Source organism: Diadema antillarum, unplaced genomic scaffold (genome assembly GCF_040938485.1).
Source record: "Diadema antillarum isolate AM-2024a unplaced genomic scaffold, OU_Dant_1.0 scf00000055, whole genome shotgun sequence".
In the NCBI taxonomy this organism is placed as follows: domain Eukaryota; kingdom Metazoa; phylum Echinodermata; class Echinoidea; order Diadematoida; family Diadematidae; genus Diadema; species Diadema antillarum.
In genome coordinates, this window is record NW_027270944.1 from 1145694 (window position 1) to 1162338 (window position 16645).

General features: G+C 38.7%; 1 protein-coding gene across 1 annotated transcript; it reads left to right on the forward strand.

Moving 5' to 3' along the window:
* Nucleotides 1–593: 593 nt before the first annotated feature.
* Nucleotides 594–11649, forward strand: LOC139715776 (uncharacterized). Its single transcript, XM_071627316.1, has 5 exons — nt 594–814; nt 5534–7120; nt 7578–7639; nt 8576–8812; nt 11319–11649. Exons 1-5 carry the CDS (start codon nt 709–711, stop codon nt 11427–11429), a joined length of 2103 nt encoding a protein of 700 aa, XP_071483417.1. The 5' UTR covers nt 594–708; the 3' UTR covers nt 11430–11649.
* The last annotated feature ends 4996 nt before the right edge of the window (nt 11650–16645 follow it).

Sequence of the window (16645 nt, forward strand, 5' to 3'; positions counted from 1 at the left end):
TCACGAACAAGCATGTGAAAATAATCATTTGAAACATACACCGGTATTTGGTTATTTTCAAGGTATTATGTTTCTTGGTGAACGTCTGTGACATTATGGATGAAACAACAATTTTGCGAAACTCAAAATAAACGTGCCCAGTAGACCCAATTCACATCTTTTTCAGTGTTGGTTGATTGTGTTCACCACCATGGCTAATATCAGTCTTCAGTCAGAAGAGTTCTTCGTTAAAATCTTCCTCATTGGAGGATACTTGTTATTAGGGGATTGGACAAACGAATGTTGGAAGAGATCGGGCTTCATTGTGACCCTGTGCATTGTGATTAGTTTAATCACCAATTTCGTCACACCTTCCTTCATGTTCGACTCGAGCAAGTTGACTTCTTCGCAACAATAGCAAGACTCCCAATTCCCCCCCCCCCCCCCCCCCCCACCCGCGCAATCTGTTATACACTTTAGACTGGATTCGGGGGAATTTGCATCACAATAGGCGTTATTGTTAGAACGCCTCTCGGGGGGAAGCCAGTCGTGAACTGTGTGGCAATAGGCGTTGTTGAATCACGCACGTTCCCCTACCTGCAATGCAAACTGATTGTTCACACAGTCACTGGTGTACACCTATTGGACTGGTATCATTGGTGACGTGTGGTCTCCTGCGTATTACACCACAGGACCTGTTTGGTTCGAGTAAGCGGATATCCCGAGCAGATGATTACGACTATGGCCGACTTTAAGTTTTGTACCTTGCTCATTTGTTTTATTACGACTCTCTCTTCCGCATGGCTAGTATGTGGATTGCCACTTCAGGAAAACGGTGAGTATAGTTTCCTTGCCAGTTTTTGAGGGAGTTGCGTGTTTGGCTTCAATCATGGAAATAGGTAGGCTCTACTGACGTTATTGCATAATACCTTCAGAAAGGAATACGCTTGAATATGTTTAGCCTGATATAGACACATTATACAGACCTAATCAATTTTAAAGCACTGTAACTAAACTCGTCGATAACAACTTCGCATCCAAAACGTAAAGAAAAGGTGATTCAATGGATCATGCAATGAGTCAGATACATTGCTATAGTGCAAGTTGCATAACTTTCCAACTTTTGTGACAGAAACTAGGGATATGATTCGAATGCCTTTTGAGAGAGGTCTGTTTAAAGCTGGCATACATGTACATGTAGATCCCCATTAAGTTTTTGACATGACTGGTACTGTCCATTTTGACATCAGATCATTTTTTTTTTTTCATACAGACAACTTACCCTTTAGTTTAGAGGAAACGGTTGTGTCTAATAATATAATATTATAACGTCGTGAAAAAAACTGTTATACAGAAGGATACATCAGACAATGAAGGTTAGGCGTTAATGTCTACAAAGGTCTCCGGCTAATACGTGTGAATTGTAGATTGTCTTTTCCCCCCGTATTAACAGACTCAGCGACTCATACCCAAAGAAGTACAGTTCATATTTTCTCTTGTGTCACTTGGTTTGGTACACAATGAAAAAAAAAATCATCTTTTTCTGTTCTTAATGTTTAAAGGGATAAATAGCCTAGTAGCACGAAGAGGATAATCTTTTTTGGGAGGTACTGTAGGTGGGCCACTTCATCGGGTTAGCACCCTTCTCTTTCCGATGAATGAGTGAAGTGGGATCTTTTATGTGCTTGGATTGAGTTTCCCTCACACGGAACCACAATATTTATTTAATGTTCTATCCGAGGGCTTGCACGATACTGCGATAAGCTGTTTCTTGTGGTCGTTATCTCGATTGAAGAAAGCATGAGTACGCACACAGATATAAGTATTGCCCCTTGAGAAAGTTAACCGAAGATATAAAAAGATTACACTGTAAATATTTGGCGAAAAGCAAAGAGGAAACACGTATCACTCTTTTTTTTTAATGCTGGAGACGGAAGATAAAGACCTTTCTTATAAGCTACATGGACTTTTCTATTTCGATACATGGATGGTTTGTGATTATCACGTTGCTCGTTCTGAACCTCACCAAGCTGTAAATTTGCTCTAGATCATGTTTTTAGGTACTGAAGCAAGTAGTGCACATGATATGTTTAGCATAGGTGCGTTCGAGCAGACCTCAGTTGTTCTGAATTCAATTTGTGATGCAACTCGTTTACTCATTATGTGACTTCCGGTATAAGCATTAATATTGTTTTGTCCCTTTTTGCGTTTGTTTGTCTTATAACATACATGGTTAACATACCTGGTTTGAGACTTGAAGTTATACTCATTTGCCCTTGTCCTTCTCCATATTGTGGGTACGGTGGCAAACAAACTTGCATTTTTGAAAATAGAATGACATTAAAATAATTATTACTCAGACTTATGTTTGTCCCTTTCTTCCATGCTTTCTCGGTGTTAGATTTGAAAGAATTGAAAGAGTTTCAACTCATGCGCATGGTCGGACATGAACACCCTGCAACATAAAGCAAATCAGCCAAACATGCCTCGTGCTACTCTTTAATACTGTCCTTCGAACCTGTGTCACATAATACTTACTTACTTGGTATACTTGGGTGTAGAGACTGGAAGCAAAGCTTATTTGTCCCTCATTACAATTCTGTTCCGTCTCAGGTAGGGTTCATACTTGATTGGATCATTTCACCAGTATCTTTCTACATGTAGGGAAGACTTGAATTGGTTTATGGTGGTAGCATTGATGACTTCCTTAGGTAGTGCATCCCATTTGTTTACATTTCTTATCGAGAATACATTAAAATTTAACTACACAATCCAATGCTTCATAACATGTTATCAGGCTACTTGTCTTTTATTTGATTATAAAACCTCACTATACATTGAATGGCAAATACATATCATAACTTTAGTCTTAACTCGTGTTATTATCACTAGCAACAAAGTTTGCCAATTGGCGTACAAGCATGCTGAGAGTCAACGTTTTCCGTTTTTTTCAGGAGACACACCAGGATAATTAAATGAGGTGATATGGCACTTTAATATTGTTACCTTCTTCATCTTAATCACCTCAGAGGAAGATATTTTCAAAGTGAAACTAATCTAGATGTAGCATGGGAATGCAAGCAATCAGTTCTGGACAAAATCAGCTGTAATAAGAAATACTCTTGTACTTTATCCGTTCTCATGCCCAGTAACTACAGATAGATAATTGTCGTCGAGTAGAATGAACAAATAAGATAAGATGTTGTACAATGCAGAAATCATGGTAATGCAGTAATATATATACAATAATGAAATAAAACTAACCTTGATGACAAGGAAATATGTTATCAAGGTATCATAAACCAGGCTCAAATGATCGCATTAATATCTCGTGGGAATGATCACAGACTGTCGAGTCTCAAATCAAATCGATTTGTTAGCATGTTGACTCAAGCAAAATGTGACACATGTGTTAAATGTAAACAAGTGAGGTATCTCACGTGCTCAAATTAAACTGTTCTAATTTGTCCATCAGATACGGTTTGTACAGTAAATCAACAATGTTGCAAAACTCCTCACATTTGCAAGTAGTTAACACATGTAGAATTAATTTGCCGCACTGTTATCATAAGTTACATTGTTATTCCATTACGCACTGTGCAGAAAACTATATACATTTAGGACACATAACTTACATCGAAATTGAATTGAAGAGCAATAGAGAATGTCACGTGGCGCGTATGAATGATCAATCTATCGATGATTGGAACCACAGACAAAAATGATTCAGTTCCATCTTTAATTACGGGAGGAGCCAAAGCAAAAAGTTAATTGCATCTTTAATCACAGGAGACCTGAGTGCCCGTAATCTAGTTACCTATACCTGCTTGGCAGACACCGACACAGACCAGCAGACACACTTGCTCTGAGTTTGCAGTTGAAAACATGTCTTTTGCCCGATCTTATTTTCAGCTACGCGATTGTTTGCCAATTAGCTTGAGTCATGGGAGACTTACTGTTTGTTCGCCTCGTTAGTAAACCACACAACTGTCCATGCTAATGCAAATAGACGTCATTTGCGCAAATAATTTCGTTTTCCCTGCATATACATGCTACAATCAACATAACGCCGTCGCCATTAAAGACGGTTTTCATTCGTAGCATAAATATATCTATAATGATAATACATTTATACATAATGTATAGCGTATCTGTAGCAGACCAGAAAAGGGGAAATAATCATCCAGAAATTTGTCATGCTGTAGTAAAACACCAACAGTTTACTTACAAAAGCACAAATTTTTAGAGCACCCTTCCCCTTTTCGTGTGATTTTGAATACAGACGTAAATAAACTGTAACTTAAACATTGGTGTTGAGCTACAGCATGATACATTTCTATGGGATTATTTTGCATCTGCTGTTCTCCTACTGTCCATGACCCTATATGACCAATTATGTTTGGCAGTGAAGGAAATCGAAATATTCAACAAAAACCTCGTGATCCTTCTTTTAACGTCTGGCCTTCTCACTCTCTAACTGCTGGACAAAAGGTTAAGGATTATGAAGAAGACAATTTGACAATGAATATCACACTTAAATAAGTATGGTCACAACTCAGAGCAGGGGCCGACCGATTTGCATCCTGCTCTTTCGTCGCAGAAATTTTAACTCCGGATCAAAACTTCAGCGGCGACCGACCGATGCTCTAAAAATCAGTCGCACCCGGTAACACACCTATAGGTGCCCGACCGAAATGATCTAAAAACTCGCCAACCGGTCGCCGAGCAGGCTAATTTGGGGGGGTTGTGACCGTAGCCCCCACTAGACTGCAAAAACACACGTAAGGAGAACTGAATACCTGGTGTAAGGAATCAATTTCAGCGTGACATCTCATCCTAGTGTCGGACTTGAGCAGTTGAAGGTCAAGTCCTAGACCAATGTAGGTATTTACATAAGCAAAACAGGGGGCATCGTGGCTAAACCAATGGGCATATAAATTGATTTCAGCCCTTCCATGCAATGACCATAGTCTGGTCATTATTTGAATACGTGGGCGTTCTCTGGTTATGTACAAAATATGTACGATGTTATAGTAGCCCTTATTTGTTTTAGATTGTAATTTCTCATTTTGATACCTGTGCATCAAATGTTTTGATATATCATGCATGCGCTAGTCATACTTAATCTCAACCGTCCTTTGCGGCAGGTTGTGAATAACGGTTTTTCCGAACAACATTCTTCACAAATCACGATCGCGTAAGGATTGTGTTTTCAGAAAGTCCCTGAGAAACAAAATTTGACCAACTCTGATGGGCAGTGGTTGTATCGCACCATTGATTCCACAGGACAAGATAGAGCCTCGACAATTGTGAACTCAACACGACTACTATGTCTTTACCTTCAAACATTAGATATTCTCTGTACTGCATCAAAATTAGGTATAGGATTAATGAGTGTTCCATCGACAGTAAACTGTTGTTGCTTTATTTTGGAGGGCACACCTCTTGACAGTCGTGTATAACGCATCTAAACATTTGTAGATTGACGCGTGCAGTATTTAAAAAATCATGTTTCTGTGCACTTATTCTTTGAACATTTGCTAATCTTTTTCAGTCAATGATGGTGACGTACCCTCAAAGCAACCAGAGGCAATAAATTCCGGCTCAATGTTCCCATCTGGCATGCAACCTCCGCCTCCTGGTGCACTCAACGATGGTGCCGTACCAGTAAAGCAACCACAGTCAGCCAACCCTGGTTCCATGTTCCCATCTGGCATGCCACCTCCGCCTTCTGGTGCCCTCAACGATGGTGCCATACCAGTAAAGCAACCACAGCCAGCCAACCCTGGTTCCATGTTCCCATCCGGCATGCCACCTCCGCCTCCTGGTGCCGTCAACGATGGTGCCATACCAGTAAAGCAACCACAGCCAGCCAACCCTGGTTCCATGTTCCCATCCGGCATGCCACCACCGCCTCCTGGTGCCGTCAACGATGGTGCCCAACCAGTACAGCAACCACAGCCAGCTAACCCTGGTTCCATGTTCACATCTGGCATGCCACCTCCGCCCCCTGGTGCCCTCAACGATGGTGCCATACCAGTAAAGCAACCACAGCCAGCCAACCCTGGTTCCATGTTCCCATCTGGCATGCCACCACCGCCTCCTGGTGCCCTCAACGATGGTGCCCAACCAGTAAAGCAAACACAGCCAGCCAACCCTGGTTCTATGTTCCCATCTGGCATGCCCCCTCCTCCTCCTGGTGCCCTAAACGATGGTGCCCAACCAGTAAAGCAACCACAGCCAGCCAACCCTGGTTCCATGTTCCCATCTGGCATGCCCCCTCCTCCTCCCGGCGCACTGAACGATGGTGCCGTATCACCAAAGCAACCACAGTCAGCCAACCCGGGTTCAGTGTTCCCATCTGACATACCTCCACCGCCCCCTGGTGCGGTAGACAACGTTGCACAAACTACCATTCAGCGGGAAAGTCAATATCAGACAATACCTTCAAGCAACCATCCCAATTCTTTGCCCGGCAAAAGTCAAAGTTCAAACTCTCCCGCCGAATCACCGGATAACGCCGTTGCTGAGCCAAACTACCTCACCGGATTTCAAACACCAAATAATGCCGCTCCGCCAACGGGACAAGAGGTGCCTATCCTTAACCCTTCCCAGCAACACACTGAGGTTAACAATCAAACTGCCTCGGTTATTCCAACAGGGAATATAGCGGATGATGCTAGCCAAAACATTTCCCCCAATAATCCGAATGCCGTTGCTCCATTTAGCCCAGATAGTGTGTCTCTGACGGATGGCGCGAAACTAGCCGAAGAAACAGGAAGCGTTGTACATTCTGAGACACAAAGCAGCCCAGATGAGGCATCTCCCAACGAGCAGGGCGTAGATGGAAACCTAGCACAACCACAGGATGAGACAAAAGTTATTCAAGTTGGCATTGATACCGTTCCCGATAAGGAATCTTTTGAGGAAAGCATTGTCATAGTAGAGGAAGAAGGACCTGAATCTTCGGATTATTCATTTATGAACTCGTTTTTTGACTTACAATCAGAGGACGAAAGTGATTATTTCGGAATGAATGCATTTGACTCGTACACAAGCCCGGACTATGATTTTGGCGGGGAAGAAGATCAGACGGAAATGACAATAAATTTTGGCGTCTCCAGCAGTGACACTTATGGTGGTGAGTGTCATCTTTATATTTTGCTGTTAATCGTAGGAGTTTGCACAGACGTATATTGTACGAAAAGTTACTAACTTTAAGGACTCTGAAAGTGAATTAGCGTTGAAAAATGAGGCCTTCAGCAAATGGAGATACCAGATACCCACCCAAATTAAGATTGTGGTAGCCATGTATACAAACCGAAAGGATGGATTGCGATCGTGTCAATACTGTGTCTGACACAACACGTTTCATCAGAGATGACGTCATACACAGACATTAGGTTGTCATGCTCTTTGCAGATAATGAGTGATGATTCATGATAAGCGTTAGATCGCGTAATAATCAAACTACGTTCCTGTCATACATTTTATCGATGCTCCACCGGTGTCTCTCGCATTTGATTGTTGCTGTAGTTAAACCGTCAAAGCATCACTTTTGGCTTTTAACTAGTATGTTCTGTCCCTTCTTCTCACAGAAATGGAGAGCTCATTCTATTCCAATTTGGACTGGATTCTGAGCGATGGGAGTGAATCTTATGTAAGTATCAGAATTCTTTTTTTTTTTAAACAGGCATTTCATTTTCCAACCTGGTTTGTCAGAAACATAGGGATGAAAAGAGAACCATAACTTCTCAAAAGAGAGCATTAACGTGACGTTAGTCCTTGCTGAAATATGTGAAAATAACAACAATGAAATGGGAAGCGGATGTTCAGTGGTACCACAGGCATCGCGTTGGTTTTCACTGCGAGTAACATTGTAGGTGGCTCGGTTTAATTTTCCCCTATTAAGTATTGTGTTAAGTGTGTGATACCTGATTCAAAGGCAGCATTTTTCCTTTTCAGTGTTACGAGTTAACAAAATACCTGTCCCCACCAGTTGAAAATGACCCTAATGATAGCAGGGTATATGTCGCTTAAATTTCTCACTTGTTTGGAAGGTAACAAGTCACATGTGATTGATATTTTTAATTAATACGCATGACGTTAAATGTCCATTTGCGTTTACAATAAAAAAACTAACCAACAGACTTGTGAAGTGGCAATACTTTCCTTCTTGCACCACCAAGTTGTAATAAAGGATATTTGAGTTTAATTGTACTTTTGTATATCATATTTTGTATTTGAGTATTTGAAGTTGATTTGTAGTGTAGGTTATATCATTGTATCTTGTTTTGATGTTCATGACATTTCTTTTTTATCTGTACATAATGTGAGCAGGGCCCCGTGGTAGAACATTCAGCCAACTGAAAGGGCTATACCTGCTAAAAAATAAATGAATAAATGAATAAATAAATAGATAAATAAGAAAGTAAATAAATAAATAAATAAATAAATAAATAAGAATATAAAAAATTATACATACCGGAAGTGCTGTCAAAGTGGCCCAAGGAAAAAGCAACAAAAAGCAGAACAAAACAAAATGAATCTCTACAAGTGAATCACAGGGAAATAATTTTGTATGCCGTTACTACAGGAAAACAGCGACAGTGATTCACGATTTGAAGTGGTCGAAGAAGCAGACGTTAAGCAAGAACATAACTGGGGAGACGACTGGAAGCCGGAGGATCAGGAACCTATCATTCCGGACGTCACAGTCGGGCTCGACGATGATATGCAGGCCGGTAGTTTGCTCATCCTCTACTGCATTCCCGCTATCATCCTGGCGGTCTTAATTATATTGGCGTGGCGAAACTATCGAGGGAGAATAAAGGCAAGTATAGGTGCAATGGAAAATCACTGTTGCCATTTGTGTCCATAATGTATAATATCTTAGGTTTCAAGGAGGGATTGATTGGATATAACTGACGTATTTCTCCTCCAGACCTGATGATGATTTGTTTAAACCAGTTTGCACAAGGTCCTGTTATTATTAACTATATATTTCACCAGGAAGTGAATTGATATCATTAGAGGATTCTAAGTTATTTTGTTTCAAGATGCTCCTTTGCTGCCTTTGAACCAGTCTGTTCCATTGAAGTGAAATGAAAACGGAAGCGTTCAAAGTATTGCAACTGTCTGTTCGACTGATAAACCTTCAGTATTTGTGGACTCGCGTAGATGATCATTCTGCATGATTAGGATAAGTTTGATAATTAAAAGTCACTCGTCCACTTCCATTTTTTTTTTTTGTATGGGTTTTAACATTTTGAACAACACGTATAGTAGAGATATTCCTTTTAAAGCATATATCTACTCATTTTTCATAGCAAGTTCTTCGTAATCGAAGCAAAGCATTGTCCTAGTTGTGGCCGTTGAGGGCGGACATAGCATTATCAATTTGTGCGGAAGCGTAGTTCGTTTTTAGGTGTTGGATATAACAATATATCATGCTCAAAGAGAAAATCAATCTGAAACAGCATTTAAAAAAGAAATAATGCTTCTGTAAAATCAAACAAAGCAAAACAAACCAAACAAACCTGTCACCATATCTGGTGGGTTTTTTTTGCGAGATGCTTAGAAATGACTTTGTGAAAATGTTAAAGAACATACTTCAGAGAGGAATTCAACGTTTATAATTATTATGAAAATCGATTTCGAAATGATTGATATATCCAAAGCAAAGTAAACAAAGCGAACAAGGATTGCTTTGTTTTGGATATATCAGTCATTTCAAAACCAGTTTTCATCAAATAAATTTTGAATTCCCTTTAGAAGTATATTGTCTTCTGTATTTCAAAAGAGGTTTCTCACTATCTTAAAAACTGAAAAAAATAAATAATCATTAAAAAAACGTTGAAAACCTGAAATCCTATGTTAACCGTTACTGTATTATCTCTTTCAATGTGCAAATTTTCATTTCGGCATGGCATATCCCTTTTCACGGTCTTATTAAAGAGTGTCGTTTCGCGAGAGAAACTCGAGTATCTCCTTGTTCAATGTTTTTTTTTTTTTGATGTACGAGACCTGAGAGTAATGATAATCCATGACTCTGTTTAACTTTATTCCTGATGTGTATATATTGTTTGTTGTTACGTCGATCAAGCCTCCAATAAGCCGAGCAGTATTTAAGAATGTACCATGGATATTGTGTTTATTAATAGTAATGATCACAGTAATCATTCTGGAAGGCTTTGAGAACCCTTCCGGGCCTTCCGTAACTACCGCATCTGTGACCATTTTGACATTTTGTTTCGTCCACAATATAAACAAATTGTGTGTAGTTTCGTTCATTTTCAACAGCGGAAGGAGGAGGATAATGTAAGATTAACCCTAAAAAGACTGGGCTATTTTGGTGGCTCGAAAGACTGGGGGGGGGGGGCTCAAGGGCCCCCCCCCTAAGATCTCGGTCGTGGATCGCGCGATCGCCGCGGAACTTTGCACAATGGTAGTGTGCGATGTAATCTACAAGATCGTGTTTTTAAATTTTCCAAAATAGACTTCTTTTATTTTATTTTGATTAATTATGATAATTTATGCAAGAAATCAGAATCTTTCATCTAAATCAGTAAATAAAGCTCCAAAAGTGCTCATTTTTGGTATACTTAATCTTTGTGGCATTCTTAGCAAATGTACTTGAAAGAAAAATCGGTATCAAAATTAATTTCTTATTTGTTTTATTGTTTCATGAATTTCTTATGTATTTCTTTGTTTTTATGACCTTTTGTTTTTGTTGTTTTTTGTAACAAAATTTGTCACACACACTTTTTGAAGCATAATACTCCTAAAACAAACTAATTTTAGCCATTGAGAGTAAAAATAAGCATATTTATGTGAACCATGTGAAAAAACTCAATTTGCATTGACTTTGTACACAAAATCACATTTTTTAGCCATTTTTGGCCTAACGTGCATGTACAAAAAGTTATGTAACTTCAGAACCGTACCCCCGGGCGTCATAAATTTGGTGTCAAAATGTGCGGGGAAACTCAAAAGAAAAAAGTCATGGAGCATCGCGGCGAGAGCATTGCGTGTTGCAGAGTAATCGTGCGTAATGTCGAGGGGGGGGGGGGCCTCCGAGGCCCCCCCCCCCCCCCCAGTGCAGTTAGGGTTAAGTCCCTCTTTCCATACTTAAGTAAAAAAGAAAAAGACACCCCGTCTGCAACATTTTCCATGATGGTGAGAAGTGCAACCGACTGAATTGATGCATAATGCGTAACTCCAACCACACCCCTTGAAAAAAATTAAAGGATTGCTCCGTTATTCACTTAAAAGAGTGAAACCAAGATTGCAATAAATTATTGCTATTGACTTCTCTATTTCATTTATTTTAATCACAGGTTGTCACTGTCGCTCCTGCAGCGAAGAATTATGATTGGAGGGAGAAGTCTGGGTCCAGGGAGCAACTAGAGCCGATGCTGGCACGAGGAGCGGACGAGGATGGATATTAAAGAAGAGATCCGTGAAACCATTGTGGGGGCATTAAAGGGGCATTCCAGACGATTTTTGTAATTTCACATCGTGTAGTACATAATTCAACAGTTCATGTACAGATTTGTGGAATATATTGTGGCCCTTGAGCAGAGAAACTAATACTTACTCTGAAAAACATTAAACAAATTTACACTGAACAGTGCTGATGACATAGAAGCCTCACATATTTCAGAAATGTAGCAGTGTAATTCCATTACAATATTTACCACTTGCTTAACAAGTTCACCTGTGTAACATCTATGCCTGCCTTCGTCTTTAGTTCTATTCCTTGAGCCCCAACTCATGCATTCTTATGTTGAGACTGCCATGTCATCATCCTTCTTCATTGCAATTTGTTGTAAATTGTGGAAACATTCTTTGATATTCCCTATTCTAATCACTATAAGTTCTGAAACTCTGTACTTAGTATAACTTATTTATAGTTGTTGAAATGTAAAAGTCTGCAAAAAAAAAAATCCGGAGGTCTCCTTTTTAATAAGTCTTGTTTTCTCTCACTCTCTCTCTCTCTCTCTCTCTCTCTGAACGAATTCACATTCGAACACGTGTGACAATCATAATCAATTTAACCCTTGATTGTTTTATCACTTAAGCCATACCTCTTTACAACGCGTAGCATTATTTTGTAAAGCCGTTGAGCAGGCATGATTATGTGCATAAAGATTCTGTTCCTAAATACTGTTCATAGCATTGATTTAAACTTTCAGAGTGTGTTTGCAAATAACTGAAAGTATATCACTAAAGATTAAATTTTTACGACATATCTCGTTGGGTTTTTTTTTTAGATTGTGGCTTCCACACACGTGACTAGTTATGTGGCCTGGAGGATATGTCTGTTGTTGTTTTTTTTTTAAATCGCAGACGTTATGAACATATGTCCCATGCTCATTCTATTAAGATATATTTGGAATGCCTGCTTAAGAGCTTAGCGTATCTTACAAGGTATACTGTTGTTATGTTTACATACTTTATGCGAAAACCTGTAAATGTTTGAGTATTTTCTGCAAGTATAGCTGTTTGGTGTCACTTTTTTCTGCAATATTTTTTAAGAGTCACAGAATTATTTCTTTCTGTTGTGGATGTTCTATGTATTCTACGTCATTTCTTCCATACTGCCAATGTTTGTTTGTTTTGTTCTCTGTTATGTCATCAATGAATGCATCTTGAAGATCCGATTATAATGTTTCCACACTTTATGCGAAGACTTCCGCTTGTCTGAGCGTATTTTCTGCCAGGACATGCTTGATGTCAATATTGTCTGCAATACCTTTTGAAAATAGTCTCATAATTATCTCCCTCTCTTTCTATTTTCTTTTTATTATTTCTTTATGCTTACCTTTCATGCCGCCTTTGTTTGTTTGTTTGCTTATTTGTTCCACTTCTGTTTCAGTATTTCTCCTTTATTTAGTTGAAGCAACTCAACATCCTTGCAAATTGCCTCAGCGCATGGTGTCATGAGCCAGGAAATGAAATCAGTGTCAAAATCATACACACCAACGTTTGGGGAACAAATTTAATGTTTGAAAAGAAAATTGCTCGTGATTGGTCGACCCAGCATACCGTGCCGAATTTGGGAAACAAATTCGCATTATTTTGTTTTATTGTTCTTTATGTGAACTGCAGAAATAACTGATTATCGTTACACGATTCTTCCTTCCTACTAACCTTTTACCTCCAAGTCTTCCAGTTAGCATGTCTTTATGGCTGAATATAGTTCTCTTGTACAATGTATTATACAGATTCTAACTTATCTTGAAATTGTAATGGTGCAGAAAGTATTTACTAATTATGATATTTTGTATATTTTGTAAAGTTACAAAATATTTAGATATTTTGTAAACATGTAGGAGCCAAAGCACTGAAAAAAAAGAAATGTTTGTTCATTGGATTCACTTAAAAGATCAGTTAAGTAATCTATGATATTGCATTCTTTTGTTTTTATTGGGTTTCCCTGTGAAGTTTTGTCCTTGTAAGTTACATAATGTGCATTATCATAATGTAAACTTCATAGGAGTGTATGACTTCATTGTGCACTTTTTTTTTCCAAAAATAAAATCAAAAGTAGCTGGGTTATCTCAGATGCTTATTCCGCACTTTATTGTTCAATAAACAGGGAGAACTGCACAGTGGTTGACTTTTTGTTGTCATGAGTGAAGTCGAAATAAAATATATGAATGAAATGAGCATGGTTTGCACTCCGGAAGAGTCTCTGTTGTACAAAAAAATGATATCTTAACATAACAAGAAGTGAAATAGCTTTGTAGCTGTAAGTACAATGGGGATCTACTTGATATGTATGTGTGTGTGTGTGTGTGTGTGTGTGTGTGTGTGTGTGTGTGGTATCTGTTTGTGTATGCTGAAATATGAATTTCAAAGAGGATTGAACTTTTTTTAATCGCGTATTATCTATCCTTGTTACGAAAGGTGCACGTCACGAGAGCGACACCCACTAGTCATACAGCCCAAAGGTTCGACACTAAGCAAACAAGGTCCACAAGACTGACACATCAAGCCCCGTGTTATATCTGTCGAACTCGTGGGCTGTTTTCACTTATCAGTGTCGAACTCATGGGCTTTATTTGCCTAGTGTCGGTTTCTTGGGCTGTATGACTCGTGGGTGTCGGTCTCGTGGGATGTAGTCCGGCAGCAGAGGGGGCTAAATACTTTTTCTCTGATATAGTTTTTTTCTTTGTTGATTATTCATCTTTTGGGTCTCAGCAATGATATTCAGGTGGGTGTGGAGCTCTCACCCTTGGGCAATTTTAATTATTCAAAATGGCGTCCAAAATGGCCGCCATGAAGCCTTAAAGCCAGAAAAATGTCACTGAAACACTAGTATTTCAATTAGAACACTTATCTAAAATATTAATATTAGTATAATGTCTTTAGTTGAGCAGAATGTGGTTGCCATGGTAACCATCAAATAATTGGAACAAACCTCAAAACAAAGTTAGAAAACTATGCAAAATACACAAAAATGTTTGTTATTTGTGCGACGTGCACAAAATGTCAATTACCTGCATACCCCTTACAAAGAAAGTCTTAATGAAGTATATATTTATAGTTGCCATAACAACCTAGACTTGAATTTAATTGTGAATAAGTGCCGAAGGATTGAACTGCAGTATAGCAATGATGTGAAAATGTAACATATCATATTTCAGGTCTTTACTCAACACATGCCTATATTGGTTACACATACCGGTACCTCCCTCCGTTATATGAAGTTGATATGCCCTGGTTGCCATGGTAACTGCTCAATGTCACTTTCAAGGACAATCCCACAACATGCATACATTGCAACAAAATTGTTTGACACTATTAAAGTTAGATGGCAAGAGACTAACATCTTTGTGTAATACTTATTGGTGGATAAACCGACTGTTAGCAGGGATGTGCTTGGTTTCATTTGTTTCCAAGTTGTAATGTAAATAAAATCATTACAATGTGAAATAACTTCATGGTTTTGTCAAATTATTGGAACATACATTGCAATATTACAACCTGCATAAATGTCCTCAAAATCGTTCATTAAGTGTTATGTGAAAACAACATTTCAAAATGAGACTTCCTATGTGGTACAAGGTGAAGGCTATAATGAAATAGCTTTCACATTCATGACATTGACATCGATACATACATTGTTCGTAATAAACTACAATCCTTGAGAATGAAATAATCCAGTTTGTTTCATGATTTTTGTTAATTATCTTACTGTACTTGCCTGTAGTTTTTATTCATGAGTCATGCATATTAATTTAACCGAAGTTGATATTATACAGGTGTAGAAGGCAAAAACACTCTGAAAAAAAGAAAATATGTGTTTGTTATAATTTTCTGTAAAAAGATATAAGATATTATGACTTACTTTTCTTGTTTCATTTCTGTAGTACATGTAGGTATCTAAATTAGGTCATGTTAGTTTTTAAGATTCAGGTTCCAGTAGCTTATTCTTACTTTGCTTGATCATGCGAGGGATTATAGTATCTAAGACATAGGGAGGGGATGAGCAAACTTAAAGAATCTTAAATATCTTACTTGATTCTCACCCTATTCTTCCTTACCACTCTCTCTCTCTGTTCCCTTCTCTACCGTCTCCACTTGTACAACTTCAACTTCCAACCCATTACTATCCTCCGCTCTTCACTTTTGCCCTCCTTACTATTCCCATGTGTCGCTTGCCTCTTCAATTCTCCTCTTTCTAGTCTCTTCTGCCAAGCAACGATGTGGTTACGTACACATGTTGTCATCGCAAACTTTTCTCCCTCAAACATGAAGAAGTTCCATTGCAAAATATCATTACGCAAAACTATACTTTTCACTGTAATACACAGAGCCGACGCAAACAAGGGGTGAGGGCTTTTGGGGTGGGGGCATAATACATAGGAATATATAGGGTCTCACCACTAGGATCCCTACAATTTTTTATACTTAAGAGGCACAAGAAAAGTGGGATAGGCCCCCTCTCCCTTTTTTTTTCTTGTCAGCTGATTCAGCCTATTAACCCCGGAAGTAGCACCAGAAAATAATAGTTAAGCCCTCTTCCCCCTTTGCTTGTCAGTAAAACCCAGAAGTGGCACCAGAAATATAAACTGGGCCGCCTCACTTTTAAAACATAGCGCCAGCCCCGATATGAGTGGTTCTTATAAGGGATGTTTAAGAATAAAGTGCATTATGTGTGTTTTAACTTCTTAAATTTTCATATCTTTCTATGCTTGAATTTAGGATAAAACCGATTTTGTTAGCTAAGATTTATTTCTGGCTACTTGTAAGCCGATTTTTAATCTAATCTTTATGGTTTGACATCGTGGTTTAAGTCTCAAACAAGTAGCACATGTCTTCAAAAGGTGGCCCAACTCTCCTCAAGACATGGCTCAACTCCCCTTACACTGCAGAGTGTTAACATTTATTTTTCTGCAGAAAGTTTTTTAACTTAGGCAATGACCTAGAACAGTATAAGAAATTTTCATAGCTACAAGACAGGTTTATAGTTGTACTTCAATTTGGTAACAGACACTTGTTGTGAGCAAGGATTGATTAGGAAACATATCCAAAAATAGAAAAAGTGGCTCAATTCTCCTACATCTCCTCTACTTGATATCATAAGATTTTCTTTAATGTATATAATTTCATGATGTTTCAAGACATCGTAGGCAATTATCTCTTCAGATGATAC